The following is a 23,235-nucleotide window of genomic DNA, read 5'->3' as shown; positions in this document are numbered from 1 at the left end:
GGGTTGATGCTTCAAAAGAAGGTAGGTAGTCTTTGTCATTAAGAGTTTTTGTAAGGGTATTGAAGGGTAGGTATGAACTTGCAATCAGCTCATACACCGCTTTTATGGCTGATCTCTGCTGTGTCTGAGCCTGACATTGCCAGGTCATCATCTCCTTTAGTAACAGATGTCTCCCCAGGATCCCCGGAGCCCTCACTGATGACATCTGTTGACACTGGATGATCTAACCCTACCACTGCCAAGTCTGAACCGCTGGCAGTTTGATCATTGGTGAGCTGAGACCCTGTCCTATTATCAGTGACTAACACGCAGTCTCTCAGTTCCTTGCTCTTTTCACTTTTCCCTCCTCCAACTCCACTACTATGACTACTAGTAGCAGGGTTATACAATGTTGAAAGGGCCCAATTCCACCAACTAGTTTGCACATCATAGAGCGGTACTACAACTTCTACATCTTTGATGTTCAGAAAGGAATTAGTCCTGCAATTATGATATTTTTTTTTAACAGAACAGTGAGTTCCTGCACTTTTGGGATGTTTTGCCTATAGGACCTAAATATCAGTGATAATATATGACTGAGCTCGTCTTTGTTATCAAGGTAATCTTTTTCAAGTATCAAGCAGCTAAGTTCTGAATTGGTGAGTTTATCCATAGTTGTTATGTCATAATACACACATACAACTGTTCCCTCCGACCCGCAAAAACAGGCTCCATCCTGCCTAAAATATTACCCTGATAGTGTGAAGAACATGCTTTTGTCCCAAAACTCATTCAAACAAAACTCTGTAATGTGTTCCATCTGTTGTATACTGTTAGATGTGCATCTGCAATGGCACCAAAGTATGGGATCAGACTGATTGAAGCCCTGATTTGAGATATAGGTATAACATCTCCCATTTAATTTCCATTCAAATGCTTCACTCACTTCATCAGGTGCAGCTGTGTAGTTGGCATGGCCTGGTGGGACCTGTCAATCTAGTGAGCCTACTTGTTGTATGATACCACCTTCTCATCTATCTGCAAGGCAATGGCCATCTGTGAACCATCAATTGGTGCTACATGCTTCATATACTCTTCAATATTAAACCATGTCAGAGTGACCAGATTGAGGGCACCATTAATGTAGTCTTCAAGACTTGTCATAGTGGCCTCAGATAATGAAACCTTGATCCCTCACATCTATAGGCACCTGCTTTCTTCATTGACGAATTCAGCAATCATGTCAGGTATGCCGAGGGAGTTTTGTTGGGACCCTTCTGATCCTGTCTCTCTGAGGTTGCTGTTTTGTTAGATGATAAACTGACCTAATTGGCAATCAATGCCTATTGATTTAAGTGCTGTATAAATAGAATCAGATAAAGACACCAGTAAAATGCCAAAGGACTTCACTTTGAAGGAACAAACAGCAATATATATCTATGAATGAGAGAGCTCACCTCAGTCTTGGATTAAAAGGCTGAGGAAGTTTTATATCTTTCATCTGTTCTCTCTCCCCCTCCTTGAGTTCAATACCAACATGTCATGGGGTGCAGAATATTCAACAGGGAGAGGTATTAATATGTTGATTGAGACAAAGATCCAAATGTGAATGCATATGAAGCATGTGACTAAGAAGTGATTGCATATGTAAAAGAAAAGAATGATCTTAATGAAATGAATAGAAAACAACTTCATAGGGGAAAATCCAGTGTTGCATGATTGTAATGATGCATCTGGCACCTTAAACCAAAAGATGTTGAGGAATAGTGAGAAATTCATGATATCTTGTTCCAATGACCAAGTTAAAGAAATATCACTTAACCTTTCATGAGTCATCAAATCAGACAGTAGGGAGGTTAGAGAAGTACCTCTATACTATCAAAATATGACTGTTGATGTTACTCTCATATGTACCCATTTGTTCCTTTTATATATACAACTACTACTCATTATATGCCACATATAGGTGAAGGTTGTACTAAGGAGGAACAGATCTGAAGAGCTTGGCCTCAGCTCATGTGCTGTGCCCTTTACCTCAACTCACACCTATAATTTCTAAAAGGCTAAAAAATAAAGTTCAAAAGACTAATCCAGATGAAGTCCAGAGTAAAAACCAACAGAGGTAGACTATCCTAAGGTAGGGCCAGAGACATAGCCTAGAAGTCAATCCTAAGGCTCTGAGTGGACAAGAGATAAAACTCAATTTCAGATGGACAGGAATGAATTGGAATAAAGTTATTATTTAATTGTGGTGTTATAGAAAGTTATGGGAGTTTATATACTGTAGGTATCATAATGAAAGATCAGTGAAGACTTCTCAAAGGACTGGAAGGAGGACTAGTACCTTAATATTCTCTGATATCCATAGAAAAGTCTATGTCAGTCCAGGCTTTAGCTAGATAACAAGATCTGAAACCATCAGCTTAATATAGCCAACACATAGATTGGAATTGGTCACTCAGATGCTATAATAATCAACAGATGGTGTGATGTATATCATCTGCAAACTACACTAAACATTGAAAAGCTAGGTTATTCCAGAAGGAAAACATACTAGCATAGATTGAGAATTAGAACATTGTGATGTTGAACACGAACTAAAGGTACTAGTATACCAAAATTATGTATTCAATATCTATTGTAAGAAATCTAGATAGAGTACTAGTTAACACAATCAGCATAACTCAAATATAGACTATGCTTATGTTGGGCTGAGTGTTGAAGTGTAGATGGCATGGTGGTGCAACTATGTAAAGAGTGCTGAAAAACACACATGATAATCTTGTAGTAGCTCACTATATCAAACTCAACCACATGATCAATGAGCTGCTCGAGGAAACTGACTCTGAATATGAGAATGACACTAGCAGCTTATCAAGTGAGGACAAATCCATGTTAGTGTCTTACTACTTGAGGGTATTATATATTTTTGTGTAAAATGCAGTGACACCACAACTACACTTTGATAAAACAAAAGCTGCCAACTTCTCAAGTATATGCATGGTTAATAGATTTTCTACTTCTCTGTTGATAATGTGGCATCTATTGGAGGCAAAATATACAGTCAGTCATTTAGCTGAAGCAATGGATAAGATAGACTAGATAGGTAGTGACTTGGAATAGGTAAATCCTCAGAATATCACTGATAGAACTTGATTGACTTAGTGTACAATATATAGGTGATCAACTATTTGACTTGATACAGGAGGTAAACTTTGGTGGATTGTACCAGAGTTTAACAAAAAAATAAATAGGCTAAATACACAGATACTTCAAGCTGGAAGGATGTATGACCCAATGACTAAGCTGGACTAAAGTTGTGGCTGAAAGGTGCTGAAGACAAAATATGAAAATGCTGACAATGTTTTTACCAGACAAATTCTTGCTGATGTAATTACAACAAGAATACAATAGATCTAGACTAACAAAGGCTCCTGAATTTGAATAGAAGGCTGATGCAAGATTCACACGAGGCTATGGTTACTTTCATCAATACCATGCCACATCCACTGCAAATCAGAAATCCTGACTTAATTGAAATGCAAGCAGGAATACCTTACATTGCTTTGGTCAATGGGAATAATGCTAAGGCTGTAACAGTTGGTTGTTTTCACACACAGCACTCCTTGACCAGTATTTGGAGGGGAAAACTCATCTGGGCACTCATCAAGAAACTTCAAACTCAGACATGAGGGAGAGTGGTGAGTGCTAATGAAGAGTCCAAGGTTTCTCCCATGTATTTCTTTTCAGGACTGAAGCCAAATGACCACTCTGGAAATGTTAAAGAAGGATCTTTTGAGGAGTCCTACAGTCTTGCATCTACTGTTATGAAGGGAAATGGCTGCAGGATTCTCCGTCTGGCCCTCCAAGTATCTACCTTGGAGGCAAAGGAATGGATATAAGTGATAGACTGGCTAGAGTCCAACAGTAGTGAGTATATACATCTTAGTGTAGACAAAAGTGATTTCAGTCCTTGCACTCCATATAACAGACAGAGTTGAAGTAAAGAATCTTATTGTACAGTGGAGCAGAAGCCCCCCTTTTATACATTTGGCATAAGAAAGAAACCTAGGTGCCAAATAGATATCTGAAATATCCTGCCCCACTTATTTGTAATAAAATATTACATGTATATTATTAAATAAAAATAGAACTGACTCAGTCTGATCATTCTGATTGCCAATAACCAAATAGTAGTCCCAGATAACAAATTGAGCAATCAAACAGAGTTTACGAGGCATAAGAATTGACTAAGGTTAATCTTGCCAAGTTCTGAGTATTTACGTGTGAACTCATTATGTAAGCTTTCCTTGAAAGAGAGAAGCCACACAATAAAAATAAATGAGCCACAAACAACCAAACAAATATAATAAGAAGATTATGTAAAAGTCCATCTATGATTTCTATACCATGCATGACATTAGGCTCTTTGATATTGTCAGATTCATCCTAGAGATCTCTTATATCAAGTGCCATGGGCACAAGTACTGACTCACTCATAATATCTCATTCTTCATCAGATGGACCAGTGATAACCACTCTAGCTTTTATGGAGTTTATTGACCCAGTTTGTGCTTTGCATAATAAGGCACAGAAGAGCCATGTTCTCAATTCCTGACTCAATTTTCCTTGTGTCCCACAGCTGTACTTACTTCCAGAGTGGAAGATGTATGCTCCTGACAAGTTTATCCAAAAGCTTTAAGTCCTATCCCATTATCTTTCACAATCTCATCAACTGCCTAAAGGGACATGAAATCTTTTATAACTAATCTAGTAACTCACAACTCTTTGTCCCAATTCAGTTTGCAATTTTCCTTCATAATATCAGGCACTATGTATGGTAATGCTGCAACAGCAGAGGACTTGGCAGATTAGACTAGGAGTGTCTATTGGAACAGTTTACAATTACATTAAATGAGTTATGATCACTATCTTGAAGCATCATGATAATGCAATTCACTTTGATCCACTTGATTGGAAGGATCTCAAGAAATGAAAGAGGTCACAGTAGTGAGTTAAGAAAAAAGTGCTGGGAATGGTGAGGCAGATTTCTATGTGTTGATGATACCTCCTTTAATCTGTTTTAAAAGCCTGGGTGGCATACGGAAGGATTTTCAATAAAAATTCAAACTACTCACTTGTGGCTCAGGTACCTTTATGCTTTTTAAGGTTGTTATTTTACCTTATAATCTCTGTATTATTAATTATGTGATTGGCATGCCTGTAAGCCTTCACAGTCTATAACTTTCGTAGTTTTTATAGTAGATAACCTGTGAGTTCTTAGGAGAATTTACTAAATGTGGCCTCTTCTTATTGTTCTATGGTATACTCTGTAGATTCCTTCAATAATCTGTTACTAAGATATATTTCAATCTTGTAGGTCCTGTAGCCAACATTAGTGATACTCAAAGTATACACCTAGAAAGAAAAATTAAGCTGTCAAATGCTGGCAGCTTAGCACTTTTGAAACTCTGCCCTGCCTTGCTATTCATCATTGCCACCAACCTTGCTGCTATCATGTGATCCCTAATTGCCACTCCAATCATTACTTGTTCTGTTCTTAGGAACCCTCTGGAACATCATGGCTCATGTTAGAGCATGAGAGACTCATGGTCAAATACAATCTAGTTGTGATGCAAAGGAGAAAGCTCCTACTAGTAAAATAGTATCAGTAGATGAAGACAACACCCTGCAGATTACCAGTAGTACAGCCTCTCCTGCCAATCCCACAAGGAAGCCAATTCAATGAAAGACAATGCTTATACCTCTTGACTTATTACCTGGTGTAAAAATAATGAGGATGCATACATCAAAATTTTCTTAGATTCTGTGAAGGCTGCCAAGGACCAGGGCGGGAAGAAGAAGCAGAGCAGTGCATCTAAGGAATCTTTAATTTTTTTCCTTGCAGATTCACAACTAGAGAAGTTCTCATGGTGGCTAGAGCTTCATGGTTGGTAGAGAACAAATCCAGCATATAACATTATATCATCATCTACAGACCCTGGACAAGACTTTTGAGTCTACAGCACTACAGCACTTTAATGTGTCTGGCAGCATGGATACACAAGTCTCTGATGAAAATAAGCTAGATGAAGAGGAAACTATACTTGAAGTTAGCAAAATTTTGAATGTGAACAATATCAACATCCATTGAGATAATGTTGGCCCTGTCACTACAGCTGAAAAAATCACCATGGATGATGTAATGATGCTAGCAGATCAGTTGTCCCACATACAACAACTACTATCCTCCTGCTCTTCATTACTGGCTCCTAGTATTCCTCATGCATATACCTCTCTCACATCCTCATGCATCTACTCCTCTCATGACTATTCCTTTTCAATGTCTTCACTCCTCAATCACTCCAATGCTGACATGTCCTTTTAATGACCTGAATGTAGTGTCTTTGAACTCTCCAGAACCTTTTGCACCTAATGACTGCACAGTGGATTTGTGTTGGCCAATTTGTGGACTTGCTTTCTATGTGTACTTCAACAAAATACTAGGATTGTCAGATGAATGGGTGGACATCTAAATTCAGAAGAGGATCACTGATGGATAAATTTTTCCAATCATTCTTACCATTTCATGTTATTTATTATATTTGACTTTCCCTCTTCACTGGCACTTATAATACATGTTTTTGTGAGCAATCAAATTCAAAAATTTAGTCACTCTGTAGTAATGTTATTTAAACAACCTATTAGCCAGGCTAGAGATTTTTACAACTCATTTAACAGCCAGAGTCTATTCAACTACATTCAAGACAGGCAGCAAGAGATACACAGAAAGTACTGGATATCTTGGAAGAAGAACACTGCATAGAAGAATCCTACAATGGAATACTGAAGAATCTCTCAGGATAGTTACTTTAATTACTTTGATTGGTGACCACACCACTATTGTTATACTGATCAACCACAAAGCTTCCCTTACATTTCTCCTTGAAGAAAGATGGATATTTTTACTCAAATATATTGTACTAATTCATTGATCATTTCATTCCTGTATATTTATCAATTGCTTTGCTATTCCTGCTAGCTTGTGTGATGTCTGGTCTCCTCCAAAAAGTGTTAAGTGCAGCATACCAGCAGTGCTCGCCACAGTTTTCACAGGAAAATCCATCCTATTTTGGATACTCTAGTGTCTTGGTTAATTCAGATATCAGGTAGAAAAATTAATGCCAGAAGTTAGCAAGTATGCAGTGAACTGCAAAAGAATGTTAGAGAATTATGTTCAATATCCTGTGTGAGTGATTAAATGCATTAATTGTGTATATTCAATATTCTATGAGTACAGTCGACTCCTTATTGGCACATCCTTGTTGTGCAACAGACTGATGAGTCATCAGCATTCATCCATTGATGCTGCGTATCTAGGGTCATATGTCTTGCATATGGTACATGCTTTCTGCTGTCTAGGCACAAGGATTTCAAAGATACACCCAAATGCAGCATATAAACTGTTGGCATGAGAATGCTGTGAAACCCCAATCACACTTGCCACACATCCACCTAGGAGTGATGTGGTGTATGATCCAAGAATTTATAGGCAGCCTGCAACAGAGGGCACAAGAAATCCCTGCAGATTGGATCAATTTACATTCTTTGGCTATGTTAAAAACCAGATTGCTCAAGTGGAGATGGACTGATGTCTGAGAGGTTTGGCCTCAGCTCATGCACTGTGCTTCTTATCTAAGTATGTGCCTATCATTTCAGATGAAGTCCAATGATGGTCCAATGAAATCCGGAGGACTTTCAGAGGCTGGTTATTCCAGTAGAGTGCTACTTAAACTTCAAATCTGATTATAGAAGCCTTCATCTTGATGCTTGCTGCTGCTCATTTGGATTTGTCTGCAACCACCCAAGCCTGGGTTGATAGCATTTGTTAATCTCTTCCTAGTGTTTTTAAGGTCATGGATTCAGTTGATTCTCTCACATCTGCTGTGCAATGATGTCACAGATGATCTGGGAACAACACTGCAGTTGGTTTCAAATCCATGGTTGCATATATTTTTCATTGTAGTCCAGTGTCAGAAGTGAGTGTTATACTCATTCAAGTTTCTTACATCCTATTGTAGCTGATTTATCAAACTTCCAGTGCTCTTACTGGACTAGATGTAAATAATCTGGCTCAACTCTATGATTCAACTGTAGCCACTTGGAAGGATGCACCTTCATCATGCACTTTTTATCATTGGAATGCTGTTGGCCATAAATTTGCAGCAATTGCTAGAGGGAGTTCTATCTATGCACTAGTAATTATTGTAAGTTTGAACTTGAGATGGACCATGTCAAAACTAGTTGAGCAGGTACCTTGGGAGATTAGAAAAATGTTAAGGAATCTAGAGACATCTACGGTGTTCCTCTTTTTATTTCATAGATCCATCTAACTGATATTTACCAGAAATCCCAGAACTTATCAAAACTAGGATTATTCCTATGCTTGCTCACTTGTGCAAAGCTCTACCTCTGTAACTTGATACTCTGTTCTGTTCACAAATCAAAAAAAAAAACCCATGACCTTCCTAGTACTATTAATGCTTCAGATCTTGCTGGATCTGATAGATGCTTTGACACTCTCAAGCATAAGTAAGTTTTTTACATTTTTCTCTTTCAATATTTGAATATCCCTGCAGTAAACTCAGACATCCCAAAAGGGACCAAACTGCATGGACATCTTCACCCTCCTTCCCCAGCATGACAAGAAGGACATTAGGTACATGGAAGTTTTTCATGTAAAAATCTGCTTTGATCACTCAGATTCTCTAAATACTGCTCTTCCAGGCAGTCCTAAGCCTGGTGCCAATATTGCTTGGACAAATTCAGATTATATCAAGGGGGAGGCAGCATACTGCATGAAATATGTTACAGATTTATATAATTGACAAGGTGGGTTTAAATATATTTTCTACTTCTTGCCTGTGTTTCTTCCAGCTTGAGAATTTCTATATCCATGGCTGTAAGTCACCAGGCTCCTATATCAAGATTCCTGCCAATATTATTTCCAGGTGAGTTTTTCTCCAGGGCTCAGGCAATTACATATATTTATGTCTACTACTAGCGGGACATTTGACATTTGTAACTCTGATGGATCCCTCATGGCCTTTATATGCTCAGCTCTACCTTATCACATTTGGGAGTGTTTGACAGATGATCTTGTGTCATGTTTTGATGGTGAAAATATCCTGAAGTGCTGAATGCTAGACTCAGAAGAAAATGTAGTAGAGCCAGAGCCCTTTGAGTGTACACACTTTTCTTAGTATAACAGATATGCTACAAAGGTAAGTGAAGACTTTTTATTATAGAGATTGCTAATTTCTGAACATCTGCCAGGGTCATGATGCTCCTGAGAACATTCAACCCCATGAGCTAGCTAGTATTCAGAGGGTGAGGGTTAACTACAACCAAATGTTGCTCTATCCCTTTGTGGATATGTTCAAGTATAAACACCTTCACAAGAATATATTAGCAGCATTTGAAGAACTCTTTGAATAGATTGAGGCTGTTGTAAGTTCCTCAATTTTTTATTATATACTACTTTCTGATAGGATGCAGCTCAAATACCATCTCTCTGATGAATATCAACTTTTGGTGGAATTAGTAGAACTGCTCCCAGGGCAGGCAGACTCTCCTGTCTAGGCACCTGCATGGGTACGGGTAACCCACATGGGTCATGGGTACGGTGTGGTAAAAGAAATAGTAGTCAGCTAGCTATGCCAACAAACCTACTAAATCCTAATGGGTGCGAGTGCAGTACATCAAGCCAAGGGGACTGCTATTGAAGCACTTCCTTCTAATAGTGCAAGGGAAGAGAAGGGAAGGAGTTTTGATCTGTGACCTGAGATGTTCCAACCAACTGAAGGTCCGAGTCTGAGTCTGATAGTGTTGATGCAAAGGGGCACCAATAGTACACCCAATGCGAGATACCCAATATGAGTAGAATAGTCTGATGCTGAGGGGAACAGTGGATAAAGCTAGGCCAAGGTGAGAAGAGTCTAGGTATAACTAGGTATGACAAGGTAAAACTAGGTATAGGTTGCCGAGTCTAGACTTGCGGTAGCGGTCTAAGTCTATACAAGGCCTAGGTATAGAAGCCTTAGATAATGCACACTTAGAGCAGTTAAGGCACGTTCGTGATGAAAAGCAAAGGGACCAATTGCACGATCAAAAACTAACTAAGGTGACTCCTACAACGGTAGCAGGTGTGTCCAGAGAAGGGAAGTAAGAGATAGTACAAGACTTGGGTCCTATTCATCTAACTACATGAATGTCCAGGATCACATAGGCGAGAGTAGTAGCGAGACATGAGGTATTCAGGTTAGTATGTAATATGGCTTGTGGTTGCTGCGGCCATGGGAATACATGTAATAATGCAATGGGTAAAAGGCCACAATGAAAACAAAAGAAATGAAGAAGCAGACAAACTTGCCAGAACAAAAGCAAGGAAAGATGCCTTTGACCGACTCAATACCTCAGTCCCATCAAGCTTTCACATGCAACCCAAACCCTGCTCACAGTCTCTGTTCCAGGTGATCTATGGGGACCATACCATTGATTTGACCAAATGATTTCCCTGCCTTGTTCCTTCACAAGAGCATGTTCACAAGAGCATGCTATCCATCTTGTTCAAGATCCTGTCGCTGTGGCCAATTTCTTCCAATTTTTTGTGACAGCAATCTTCACACATCTGTTTGGTTGGGACTTTGACACCTCATCATCTATGGACTGCGGGGGTATTCTAGGGCATATTGAGGCATTTTACGGTGTGGTGTTCAAACTTTCTCTAGCCTTACAGAGGCACTTTTCACTATGCAGGTCCAATTGACACTTTCCTTAGATTAGGTTCACACTTTTGATGCTTACATAATTACCTCACTCTTTACCTAGGACTCTACAGTCATTACCTAGTTTTCCTTGTTTCCAGTTCTTTGGTTGCTTCCCATTCACTTGGGTTATTTAGTAGCATCCCCTAGTTGTAGCTTTCCTAGTTGTAGCTTCTCAGCTCACCAGATAGCTCCTGGAACATAGTTTCTTACCTTGACTTAGAGTGCCTTCTCCACTCTCTTTTCTTGAGCCTGAGCCTAGTCAGAGATCCTTTAGGGTCGAACATTCTTGCTAGCAGGTGTAGCAGCTAGGCAGAGCAGGAGACTCATATATTTTGGTTTGGTGCTTTTACCTACAGCCCAGCCAAAACTTGTTCACCACAATGGTACCAGTGAATTCACGGAATGAGGGAGCCTCCACGGGCATTTTGTGATCTGGTTGTTAGGTGCACCCAATCCTACGGAATTGTATGAGCGAATGCAATCCACTGCTTACCTGCAACATTTTTTTGCCTTTTTTGAGGATATCAGTTGCCATGAACTGCCTGACGTGGAAGCCCAAATTGAGCCTTCCTTTGAACCTCGCACCCAATGCCCCCCTGTGCCCCCTCTGCTGGATGTTGATCCATCAGACAATGTACTTAGGGAATGGGAATCCATTATGGCTATGGAAACCAAACACTGTGGGGAAGTTCTCCAACGTCACACGTGCTGCTGTGTATGTCATAAGTATGGCAATGATGACCAGTGCCATTTTCTCTTTCCCCATGAAGTTGTCGACCAGTCATATTATGATGAGGAAAACAAGTCCATTGTCTTGAAGTGTCGCGACAGCACTGTGAATTACTATAATCCCTACATCCTTGTGTTTTGCAGGCACAATCATGATATCAAGTGTATTCTCTCTGGAAAAGCTGCAAAGGCTGCCATGTTTTACATCACAGATTATATCACAAAAATGGATCTCAAGACTCATGAGATGTTGTCTCTAATGTCCCGTGTAGTCGCCATGGTCCCTTCTCACACAGAAAACTCAGAAGTAACAGAAGCCAAGAGGATGCTCCACAAGTGTCTGTCTCAGTACGTCCGCCAGCAACAAATACATGCACAACAAGCAACTCGATATCTCCGCAGCTTTGGTGATGGTATCTCTTCACATAAAACCATCCTGATGCTATCTGGACTCCTGTTGTCATTCGTCAAGGACACTTACACCTTTCTTGGCCCTTGAGATGTGATGGTTGATGAGAATGACATCGAGCAAACTTCTTTACAACTTCAGATGAACCAGCATGGTGACATCATCACCATGCACCAGATTCATCATTACTGGTATCACAGGCCGGGCCTTGCCCATATGTCTTTCTATGACTTTTGCTGTTTCGTCAGGTTGGAGAGACAAGATAAGAATGAAACTGATACCAATAGGTCCAGTCTCTGACTTGGAGCTTTGTGTCATCATCCATTAGTATCCCCCCACGAGTTATCGGAGACTCATGTTCTCGTGGAGCACACGAATACGGAAAGAGGTGAAGGTAGCACTGCGCTAGTTCCTCGGGTCATAGGCATGACTGTGCCAAGGAAGACATCTGCTGATTTGTGGACCTTATTTACCTTGAGTCATTTCAAACCCTTCGGCCCTGAAAACCCATTAATATGCCCAGGCTCCTCATTGTTGGATAATTATGTCACTCATCCATTCTGTCATTTCGAGAAACAGGTGATGTTCAACTGGGAGGCTGTCCATGAGTGTGAAGACAAGCGAGACGCAAAGAGGTTGCAAAAAAGGGCCACAATGACAGCCAAGAGCCGTCATCACACTCAGAATTTGATGAAAGATATGGGTTCTGACCCAGACTTGGAAGACATTGAATTTATGCAGGGTAGAAAGTCCATCAAACGCAATGTTCATTTGCAGCGCTGCATCATACATTTATGTGAAGGTGGCTGGTTACAGCTGTCATCTAAATAAATCCTGAGCTCCACTGCTTTTGAGGTCACAGGGTGTGTTAATGGCACTACTGCTCATTTCCCCATGGCAGTAAACACTGTCATGCTCAAGGAATGGCGCAGGGTTATTCAATTGCAAGAGGCTGTGATTGCTCAGACTCGATGAAACACGCTCAACCCTGACCAACAAGAGAATCACGGTCCGCAGATTGAAGTGACCATCGTTCAGCAAGATACTGTCACCCCTCTGTCTCCTTCAATCAAACCCGCTGTGTGTAATGCCACCTTGAGTATGACATCATTAGATGAAGCAACATCAAATGCACCTGATGCAGAAGACATTATATCCAAGGTTGAACTGGAGTTTGGGCTGAATGATAAGCAACGGGTGTTGTTTTGCATTGTGTGTAACTGGTTCATCAAGAAGCACATCTTGAAGATAGACTGTCAGCCGCTCTCCATGATAATGACAGGTCTGGGTGGAACAGGAAAAACCTGTGTTGTGAATGCAGTGAAAGCCTTTATGGCACATTATGGCTGCGCCCATTTAATTCATTTTCTGGCACCCACAGGTTCCGCCACATCACTCATTGATGGAATGACAACTCACAAAGGACTCGGGATCAAGATCAAGGCCAGCCAGAATGGCAAATCTAATTGGCAAGTTGGAGACAGTGGGTGAGGACTACTCCGTGCTCATAAGTGTTTGCAACCGCACACAATTGCGTGAAGAGTGGCAGAACATTCAGGTCATTTTTGTTGATGAGGCATCTATGCTCAGTCTTCAACTGATCTGTGAATTGGACCATGCTCTGAGGTATGTGAAAGAAAAGCCAGATGATTATTTTGGAGGAATTGTGATCATCTGTTCGGGCAATTTCTTTCAGTATCCTCCTGTTGGTGGGACCGCACTGTACACACCGGTTTCAGTGTACACAAATCAATCAGAACAGGAGATTCTGGCCTGGAAGACTGTGGACACTGTCATGACACTCACAGAACAACAGCGAATGAAGGATGATCTGGCTTTCACAGAGGCCGTTCAGCATCTGCGCATGCATGAATGTACATTTGAGGACGTCGATCTATTCAATAAACGAGTAATGTGTTCTCTGGGGTTCCCAGGAGGGGTAGATCTCGCTTTGCCGGAGAACAGTGTGGCTGCAGCCATTGTTAGCACTAATGCTGTCCGAGAGCAACTGAACACCTTGAAAGCAGAGCTTACTTGTACATTGAAGTCAGAAACATTGGTGATCTGTGCTGCAAATGACAGACTTAGGAACTCAAGTGTCCTCACAAAAGACCTTCAGAATCATCTTCTCGGGCTAGAAGTTGCCTCAGTGACTTTGTTGGGTTTGCTGCCAGGGTTTATCTCTTTGTATATCGGGATGCCCATCATATTACGTTCCAGAAATTTGTCCACAGATTTGGGCGTGGCTAATGGCTCCCAGGGCGTGGTCAGACACATCTACACTGACATCTGTGCAAATGAATATATGTACTGCACCTGTGCACTAGTTGAATTTCCCACAAGTCGTGTTAAGATTCCTGGGTTTACCTGACAGCATTTTTCCTGTTACTCCAATCTCATGGTCCTTTACCACTCTCCTGCCAGGCACCACTCTCCCAAAGGACAAAGTTCACATTGTCCATGAGCAACTTCCCATTCAGCCTGCATTTGCAGTGACAGGCCATTCAGCTCAAGGCAAAATGCTCCTGAGTGTCATTGTGGATTTACATGAAGGCGGTTTTGGAGCAGTATGTAGCTGCATCATGTGCACAAACTAGGAAAGGTTTGTGTATTATGGAGACTGTGACAATTGATCAGCTCAACAAACCTGTGTCTTATGACCTTCTCCAGGAAGTCCATCGGCTTTGTGCATTGGAGCACAATGCACATGTCTGGCACGGATTTCTTCAAGGACCACTGCTTGATGTTCCTGATCCTGAATCAGAACATGAACTCAGGTGTCAGATGCTCAAGTCCAAGTTCCTTGCAAATGACGCAAACTCACTTTTGAACAAGTGACCTGCCACTGAAGATGCCAAACCTCATTGCACCAAAGCAGTGAAAGCCAACGACTGCGAAGATCATCTGAATGACAAAACACTGACTTCTAGGTCAGTCATTCAAGCTCCCATTCAGTCCATTCCACTCCAACTAGCCAAGCCCCCGAGTGCAGGTTGCAGATGGTCTGCTACTGACTGGTCCTGTGCCTATGACAGCATGTTCATGGTCCTATTGTATGTATATTGGAGTGTGGATGAGGTGTGGCGTGCCCAATGGACCTCATTGGGGAGAGCGTGTCACAAACTGGGTGGGTTGTTTGATGACACTGCTTATGTCCAGCGATCACTTCGACTATGTGCATGACTGTTTTCATGAAAATCTGTGGAAGTTGCAGTCCATGCATTTCCCACTGGCGAGGAACGGTTGGCACATCTGCCTCCCACATCCTGGATGTATTGGCTGAAGGCAATACGTACAAACCATGCTATCTAACAGAGTGCACGTGTGGCTGCAACTTGCCTCTCCCCTTATGGGCTGCTCAATGGTGCTCGGGGAGTCTGCCAACAATATGCAATCACCATGCCTGGACCAACATCGCTATTCAATTGCGTATAGGGAATCCGGCTGCCACTTCTATATTGACACAAGCTTGGTGTAATCTCTTTATCCTTGCACAGCAAGAAATTTGTCATACCTAACTCAAAGAGAATTGTGAGGCATGTCGGTGGCACTTTGCGGGCTCGGGTTTTTTTGATGTGCCCCCTCCCATCCTTTCCTTCAAGGTTGTCTCAAACTCCCTGCCTGCATTGATTCCCTCCTCAACATTGACTTTGCCATGTGTGGCTGGCACAGTGGCTGACCCATCTAGGTCCTTGTGGCAATACAACGATCAAGTTGGTGGGGATACCCAGTGTCTGATCCAGATGCAATGGTGGTGCTCAATGGCAGTGGGAGTTCTGCAATGGCACCATTGATGGTGCTGGGAGAGCGTGGGGCACATTTGCTTGTGTATGCCTTAAGAAGTTGTTGAGAGGCTTGCAGTTTCAAACACTGTCAGTGAGTACTTGTCCACCTTGTTCTGGGCTTACTGGCAAAAAAATCAACTAGGTGTCAGTGCTTTTCCTAGACATGGTGTGATCAATTGGTGAATGTCTTGTATTGATGGTGAGGCCAAGACGTGGCACAGGGTCTCAGATTTGGCAGGATCCGCCTGATAATGGTGTTTAAAAGGTTGGGGGACATGCGATGTGGCAAGAGAGTCTTGATCATGGCTAGTTCAGTATGATGTTTGGGGCTTCAGACATGTAAGTGGTCCATGGCAAATGGCTTTTCCTGACTGAAAAAACACAGGTTTTGCAGAAAGAGCCATCAAACGAGTTCTGGTTGACCAAATGCCTCCGTCCAACCTTGAGAGCTTGGCACATACCTGTGTAGCCCTGCAGGCGCAGGTCACCCATGAAATACAAGAGCAATTCAACGTTATCATCAGCCCGTTCACCGGCATGCATTGTGCGCGATTCCATCAAGTACTCCATCACATGCGGGGCATCATTGTGGGGTCCTGTGCTCTGCAAATGCTCCTTGGGTGTGGAGGGACTGCGTCATGGCCCTCTGACCTCAACGTTGTCATCCCCCATGGTAGCATTTTCCTCATGGAACTCTTTATCACAAACACCATAGGTTTCTGACCCATGCCTGCAACTCTGTACCCCACCCTTATCATGCACGTACATGACTCTTGCCAGTATGGTGAAAATGGGCACATCATTACGGTGTCTGAGATGCAGATCGATGTTGACGTCCTCAAAGTTGTCCTTAATGGGCCAACCACTGTGGACATGATGTTTATGTTGTGTGGAGGTCTCAGTACTTTCTATCCTGACCTCACTCTCAATCACACAGCTGTGAGGAGCCAGAATGGTCAGAAAATCGCGCCTGGTCAGTCATTTGGTTGTGTGGGAAGAGGAGTTGTAGATATCTGGCGCCACACATCATTCCTTAACAGAGCTTGTGGTTCATGTTGCCCCACTCTTTGGTGCAGAGTCGCAGACCATTCTGGATACCTGATGGTAGAATGGGACTGTCGGTATGAATTCATGTCGTTCCTGTATGACAATCACACCAAGTGGAGGCTGGACGTCAATTGTTTCAACGAGCGATGCAATTTTCATCTGCAGGCAACATTCACTAATGAAGATGTGCCCCCACTTTCATGCCCCAAGATCGGGCAGACATCAAGCATTTGGAGGTCACAATCACGGAACACTATCCAGTAGGACAACTTGACACTGTTCACCATCTCTTCTGACAAAACACCTTCCACAGCACTACCCTCATATATTTCAAGGGCTGCTTTATGCAACGGCCTGCACTCAGCCTTATTTAGTTCCCGTGCCTATCCAAAATGGTGTTATCACTTTGTGCACATTACAAGAGCTCAAAGTCAACTACTGGGTGCATCAGCGGGCCTTCAGTGCCACCACTGCATGCCGGTGTCATGCATGGTATGCAACTCATACCATGACAGATACACAAGAGGTGTGATAAGGAAGGTATAATAGACCCTACTGTATCCTATCACCAAGTTCACCCCATCATTTTCCCCTTAGTTATTAGCTAGTATTTTCACTTTCAAACTTCACTTCCATCTTTCCATGTATTTCTATTTTGTTCTATGACATTCCATCTCTTTCTATTTTCCTCAGGCATATTCAGCCAACAGACTTTCTTTTCAGCCACCAAGCATGTTTGTAAGCATGTCATGTGACTGGTAGATATCATGATTTGTAAAGATTGAGCTTGACTCATCATGTTTTGTCATGATTCATCATGCTTTGTAAGATTTCTAACTGTATTTATAAGCTACTTAGTAAGAAGGCTGATTCAGCACACCAAATGGCATTGTTTGTAAGCACATCCTTACCAATCCATGTGATGACTCATGCCATGATTTGTCATGCTTTGTAAACTACACTATATTTATAATGTAAATTAGTAAACAGGCTGACTCAACACACCAAATGGCATTGTTAGTAAGCACATTCTTACCAATCCATGTAATGATTCATGCTTTGTAATCAGGGCCTCCAAAAGGTATATAAGGAGCCCAATTTTGCCATGTAATAAATGGAGCACTTCCCACCTTCACTCATCTCAAACAGTGTGAGATTAAGTAAGAACCTAAGTACAGGCAAATCATTAGCCACAAAGTAAGACTAAGAAACATTAATTCAATTATATACTACCTTACAGGGGTTGATTATATAATCTATCAGCTATTCTAACTAAGTTTAACCCATACTATTTTCCTCTCTCTTTTACAGGAAGGGAGACACGATTCACGCTACACATTTCACGCTACATGCTACACGAGCATGCTAACTCTCAGACACAAATCATACCGTAGACTCAGTATACAGAATCAAATTGTTTTAAACTAACCAAGGAACAAGGAAAGAAGGTATATTGAAATAAATCCTCCCAAGAACTCACACATTATCTACCACAAAAACTAGAAAAGTCATAGACCGTGTACTTAAGGACTGGCAATAAGCCTTATCCTATATAGTTGTGTTGTCACTATATAAGCGGCGTACATAAGACCCTTAAGTAAGAGGACACCGGTCTGCCCTACAACGGCAGTTCAATGCTCTCCCAAACTTCACTGTGCCACTAGATGACATGTACACCTTCTTCTTTGAAGATGAGGCTAACAACCCACTGCCAAACTCGCTCGTCAATCACATTGCCCCACATGCAGCTATGGAGGCCTGTTTTGAGGGCAATCTCATCATGAAAGAATGTCAAGGCTCCCTGGTCGACATCACAGAACACGATATTGGTGTGAAAAACACAACCTGACTAGGCACTTGTAAAAGCACTCAGCCAGTATATGTCTAAGCTCTGCCTATGCTGCTATACTTGCAAACAATAAAGCAAGAACGTTCAACCCGAGGGAAAAGCTACCAAGGACAACTTAAGATAGAAAGACCCGAAAATAGTGCTAGTGCATGGGAAAGTGTGTCGCAAGATACTGCGCTAGTGCGTGGGAAAGTATGTCGCAACTATAGAGCACTATGGCACGAGAAAAGCGGAAGTGTGGGTCGCTATATGGTCGCTATCGGATTGCTAATAGGTCGGTAGCAACGCAGTAATGCGTCGCTATAGGAGCAGTAATGCATCACTATAGGATAGGGAGTGTAAAGAGTGTAGTGGATAGTGAATGAGATCAAGGATATTGATTGCAAGGGTAAGGGAAAGTCAAGGTAAAGAGTGCAAGTATAGGGAAACCAATAGGGGCTATAGAGCGCAGCTAAAGGTGACTACTTCTAAGTAAAACCTAAGGAGAAGGAAATACAGTTGAAGGGAAGTAATGTTGAAGTAGTCACCATAGGCTTCTTATACTAGTAAACTATACCATCTCGGACTTGGAAGGGATAGGATATACATGTAATACGGCTGTAGCACTTTTTACAAACTCCAGGCAAGGCAAATTACATACCAATGAGGTAGGATGGACAATGGATGGATTCTGATGTTTCGGGTGGATCCTAGAGCGCGAGAACAGCGTGCTGGATAAGTGCTAAGTGCGGGAACAAGCGCTAGATAGAGCGGACATGCACTAATGGACCTAAAACACATTGCTGGTAGTTCCAATAGCGCTATAAGCGCGGGAATAGCGCAGGATAAGTCATGGGAACATGAGTAGCACTGTGGGAATGTGCGTACATAGTGTGGGAAAGTGTGGAATAGTGCCGGACAAGGATTATAGCTGAGACAAGTGAAGACCATGTATAGGGGAATAGTGAATGATATGAGGTCTAGCTTTGGTCCACCTAAGGTATACATGCCTAGCACCAATATGATTGTCACATCGGCCTCGTGAGTTTCTTACTGAAGAGGTACAATATTCCTTTCCTTCTCTGGTAAAGATTGGGTGACTCACACGCCATAGCACTATGTATGGATCCTGACATTGTCGCGAGTGAGGGAACCAGAAGCTGATGTGTACCTCTCGTTCAAGTTCTTCTTTTGTATATTAGTGTGGCATGTTTCAAATCTCAATCTCATTGGCAAGACTGACTTCATGTGGGATCAATTGCAAAATGATATTAGATCAACAATGTAAGACATAGGAGGTTCATCAAGGTGTATGGTTAAAACGACTTACATCTGAGCCACCAAGGCCGTCAGAAAAAAATCCATCAAACAGCGATGCTCGCCCCTGCTGTTCTCGATTTCATCGAGATCTTTGATGCTGTTGGCTCATTTATCTTTGGTATCTTCATCCCATTCACAGATCAGCCAAAGACTAATGTGTTCTTAGTGGAACGAGCTAACCAAGGCAAACCCTGTTTTCACATACAGACCTGTAGTGAGATTGTTGCAGCCAATGCTCATTTTCCAATGAGAGAGGACGTGTCTGTCATCTACACTGGCTCACAGCTGTATCAAAAGGCTGATATGCTCCAAGGTTAGCCATATCATTAAAAAAAGTGACCTTGCTGACATTGAGAATAGGAATGATTCGAACGCTGGCAAATGACGTGACTGTGTCCGTAGTGTATGCCAAAAATGACAGTTTGGCCCACTACCTTGTAGGAGAGGCGATGAAACAGGACCACACACTTTATGTTTCAGGGAGTGGGGTCTTAATGGCAAGCTTGTCAAACAGGCCAGAAAGGGATTGACATGGTTGGTTCATAAATGGCTCCTTAGCACCCTTGGCCTTGTTGAAGTCTTTGCTCGGTCAAATGTATGGTCAAAGACACATAGAGACACAATTGAACACAATCACAAACAAAATTACAGATATGATTTAAGCTTGTCTTCGACAACCATCCCTCCTTGATAGTGATCAGGGTCCTGTGACTTTTGGTAGACATTCGTAATACAAGAGGCTGTGTGGTTGCTCAACATAAGGTGATCGGAGGAGACCTGTTTAACTGACCTGCTGATGAGATAGTTGGTGCAAACAATGTCGTTGTCCGTCATATCCATGATACCACCATGGCCCTCTTTCATCACCAATAGACTGCCCACTATGACGTCCATACAAGCATTCAGCTTCCCAACCGCCTCACCAATCTGTTCTTCTCTATTACTGATGCCGGTCACTCGAAGAAGAGTGTGTACACCCCATCCAAGTCGCCACCTGCATGTGGCACATGATTGAAGGAACATCTCAGGCATCTCCGCACTGTCGTACAGATGCCGAGATGGTATTGCTTGACCCAATAGTTCACGTTGAGCTGATCGAGAGTGGAGAGACCCTCCACACCATCTCGCACCGGAACAGGAACTAGATAAGGCTTCATGCTTGTAGCACCATAAAATATGCCCTGAAAAATCTGACAGGTATGTCTGGGTTGTGGGGCATCCTTTAATATACAACAGATGAAATTGTGCAGGTAATCACTCACAGGTTGTTGACACACTATTTGGCATGACATGTGTAAGATGTCTGCATCTATTGCGAATGATCAGCTCTGGGCAATGGAATAAGGACAAATGGGCATGAGACCTGCATACCTGAGTGCGATCCAGCACACTCATAGTTCCCAACCGTCAGAGACAGAGTGCGTGGGCAGGAAGAGTTCATGCAATAGGAGTTTAAGCACCACTCAATGTCTGCACCGCCCACAACAGTTTTGACAGATGAAGCTTCGCACCAGTTGAGGGTAAGAAGGTGAGGACTTGAATTGACATGGTGCCAGAGTGTGGACACACAGGTTGCCGCATGGTTTGGCAAGAAAATCAGTGTCTTGCTCAACTCACAGGCCCTGTCTTAGATCTCCGGGACAGCCTAACTTTGTGCTCCAGGGCACCTTGCCTCCTGTGTGACCAACAACAGAGACACCTTCTCACAACCATTCAGCATAAAAGCATCCTAGGCCACCACTGGTCATGAACACCATGTCTGCTGTTGAAGGGACACTGAGGATGACATGCAGAACATGCATGCCCAGTTTATGCGCTGACAGAGTGATAATCGAGAGTTCATTGGCATATTCACAGAATTGCCCAACGATGTGCGACATGGCTGGATGGCAATCATCAGAGATCCAGTGAAATGCCAGACAGCTGATGAGGAACTGGTGCATGAGCTCAAAACCCTCTTGTGAGACAATGAGGTTGAGGTCTCGGGATGGGTTGCTTATGACCCCAGTAAACATGGCATGAGCACAAGAACCAGTGATGACACAGTTCATCGATTTGCAGGCAGTGAAGAAGGACATGGACTGATTACCTATCCATGGCTGAATGATACAGTTCAGTTGATGGTGTATGACACTGTCAACCATGTCACAGATAGTAGGACATGTTTGACCTGCTGTGACAATCATACCAGCGCTAGGCGTGTATGAGTGTCATAGGCATATTTTGCCTTGCCTAGAGGAAAAGAGTAAGGCGCTAGTCACCAGCGCTATTCAGCTCCCAAGCTATCCGCTTTGGAACCACTTTTCTCCCATAGCGCACTACCCGGTCCGACGCCTAGGTATTCCGTCCTCCCATGTCCTGCCTATGTCCACCTACCTCCGCTGGTGCATTATTTTCCTTAAATGTCACTACTCATCAGTCACAGGTCTTATTACATGTATCCTCGTGTTCCGCAGTGCAGCATGTTTTATTACCTATCGCTACATCGTGCCCTTGCAAGTGTCGCTACTATTCTCGCCTACGCTTTCCCGAACTTTTACGCAGTATGATAAAATGACCCGTTGCACATACAGTACAGTACTTCCCTTCCCCGGACCTCTGCTGGTGTCGGAGTCACTTTAGTCGCTATATCCTAGTCTTGGTGCAATCGATTCCGCTCTTGCCAATCTCTCTGATCGCGTGTCACTTGACTTGTTTTAAGTGCGCATCGCTGAAGTTCCCTCTAAAGTTGACTTTCGTAATGTCGGGAATCTAGTCGCTATCAGGCATTTCACTTGCACTGTCTTACCTTATTCCTCACTTTTGCTTCTTTTGATTTCTTCTCGCTGTTGCTAGTCAGACGTCGCATAGCGCTATCACATCAAAACAACTTACATAGCGCTTCTCACTTATACGCACGTTTCTCTGTCGGAACTCACTTGTCGCTAGTTGCTGATCGCTACAGCGCTACTCATCAGTTTTTAGGTCTTAGGTCGCTATAGGTTATTAGTCCTTCGCGCTATCACTACCCTTGCATATTTGAAGGGAGTTGCTTCAATAGCAGTCCTCTTGGGTCGAATACTACACTCGTGCCTATTTGGATAAGTAGCACTAGTTTCTAACCAGCCTAGTCGCTATTACTCTTTCACACCACGCTCACTAGCTCAGGAAGGACGAGCGACTCCAAAATAGCCAACCATGTATTATTGGTAGCTGGTGAGAGGTTCAGCATTGGACAGGTGAATTTAAGCGAAAGCATACATACATTCGACTTTGCTGTCTGTTACACCTTGCATTGGGTCTGACATGGTATAGAATGGACATGATACA

General features: G+C 42.5%; 8 protein-coding genes across 8 annotated transcripts; 7 read left to right on the top strand and 1 right to left on the bottom strand.

The window, feature by feature from the left end:
- Positions 1-89: 89 nt before the first annotated feature.
- Positions 90-1,143, bottom strand: DFJ58DRAFT_846205 (uncharacterized protein; the record flags this gene model as incomplete). The annotated part of the gene is made up of 4 exons (XM_041393265.1): positions 90-480; positions 732-824; positions 926-967; positions 989-1,143. The coding sequence occupies 4 exons, from the start codon at positions 1,141-1,143 to the stop codon at positions 90-92; spliced, it is 681 nt and encodes a 226-aa protein (XP_041237942.1).
- Positions 1,144-3,667: 2,524 nt separating this feature from the next.
- Positions 3,668-3,881, top strand: DFJ58DRAFT_734007 (uncharacterized protein; the record flags this gene model as incomplete). Its single annotated transcript, XM_041386389.1, has 2 exons — positions 3,668-3,680; positions 3,730-3,881. The coding sequence occupies 2 exons, from the start codon at positions 3,668-3,670 to the stop codon at positions 3,879-3,881; spliced, it is 165 nt and encodes a 54-aa protein (XP_041237941.1).
- Positions 3,882-8,153: 4,272 nt separating this feature from the next.
- On the top strand, positions 8,154-8,372 carry DFJ58DRAFT_668552 (uncharacterized protein; the record flags this gene model as incomplete). The annotated part of the gene is made up of 1 exon (XM_041382707.1): positions 8,154-8,372. A coding segment is annotated over one exon (219 nt), but the record flags the coding sequence as incomplete, so codon positions are not given.
- Positions 8,373-8,913: 541 nt separating this feature from the next.
- On the top strand, positions 8,914-9,170 carry DFJ58DRAFT_631278 (uncharacterized protein; the record flags this gene model as incomplete). The annotated part of the gene is made up of 2 exons (XM_041381208.1): positions 8,914-8,990; positions 9,044-9,170. Coding segments are annotated over 2 exons (204 nt in total), but the record flags the coding sequence as incomplete, so codon positions are not given.
- A 2,272-nt stretch (positions 9,171-11,442) lies between these two features.
- DFJ58DRAFT_610934 (uncharacterized protein) lies at positions 11,443-11,799 on the top strand (the record flags this gene model as incomplete). Its single annotated transcript, XM_041380880.1, has 1 exon — positions 11,443-11,799. A coding segment is annotated over one exon (357 nt), but the record flags the coding sequence as incomplete, so codon positions are not given.
- Positions 11,800-13,047: 1,248 nt separating this feature from the next.
- DFJ58DRAFT_668560 (uncharacterized protein) lies at positions 13,048-13,534 on the top strand (the record flags this gene model as incomplete). Its single annotated transcript, XM_041382709.1, has 2 exons — positions 13,048-13,429; positions 13,488-13,534. Coding segments are annotated over 2 exons (429 nt in total), but the record flags the coding sequence as incomplete, so codon positions are not given.
- A 2,923-nt stretch (positions 13,535-16,457) lies between these two features.
- Positions 16,458-17,889, top strand: DFJ58DRAFT_846201 (uncharacterized protein; the record flags this gene model as incomplete). The annotated part of the gene is made up of 7 exons (XM_041393264.1): positions 16,458-16,704; positions 16,816-16,964; positions 17,092-17,270; positions 17,472-17,516; positions 17,637-17,673; positions 17,769-17,798; positions 17,848-17,889. 7 exons carry the CDS (start codon positions 16,458-16,460, stop codon positions 17,887-17,889), a joined length of 729 nt encoding a protein of 242 aa, XP_041237936.1.
- Positions 17,890-19,980: 2,091 nt separating this feature from the next.
- DFJ58DRAFT_734003 (uncharacterized protein) lies at positions 19,981-20,456 on the top strand (the record flags this gene model as incomplete). Its single annotated transcript, XM_041386388.1, has 2 exons — positions 19,981-20,239; positions 20,287-20,456. The coding sequence occupies 2 exons, from the start codon at positions 19,981-19,983 to the stop codon at positions 20,454-20,456; spliced, it is 429 nt and encodes a 142-aa protein (XP_041237935.1).
- Positions 20,457-23,235: the final 2,779 nt, after the last annotated feature.

The sequence above is a fragment of the Suillus subalutaceus genome, assembly GCF_016647625.1.
Source record: "Suillus subalutaceus strain FC151 chromosome Unknown DFJ58scaffold_163, whole genome shotgun sequence".
Classification (NCBI taxonomy): Eukaryota; Fungi; Basidiomycota; class Agaricomycetes; order Boletales; family Suillaceae; genus Suillus; species Suillus subalutaceus.
This window is presented reverse-complemented; position numbering and strand designations above follow the sequence as displayed.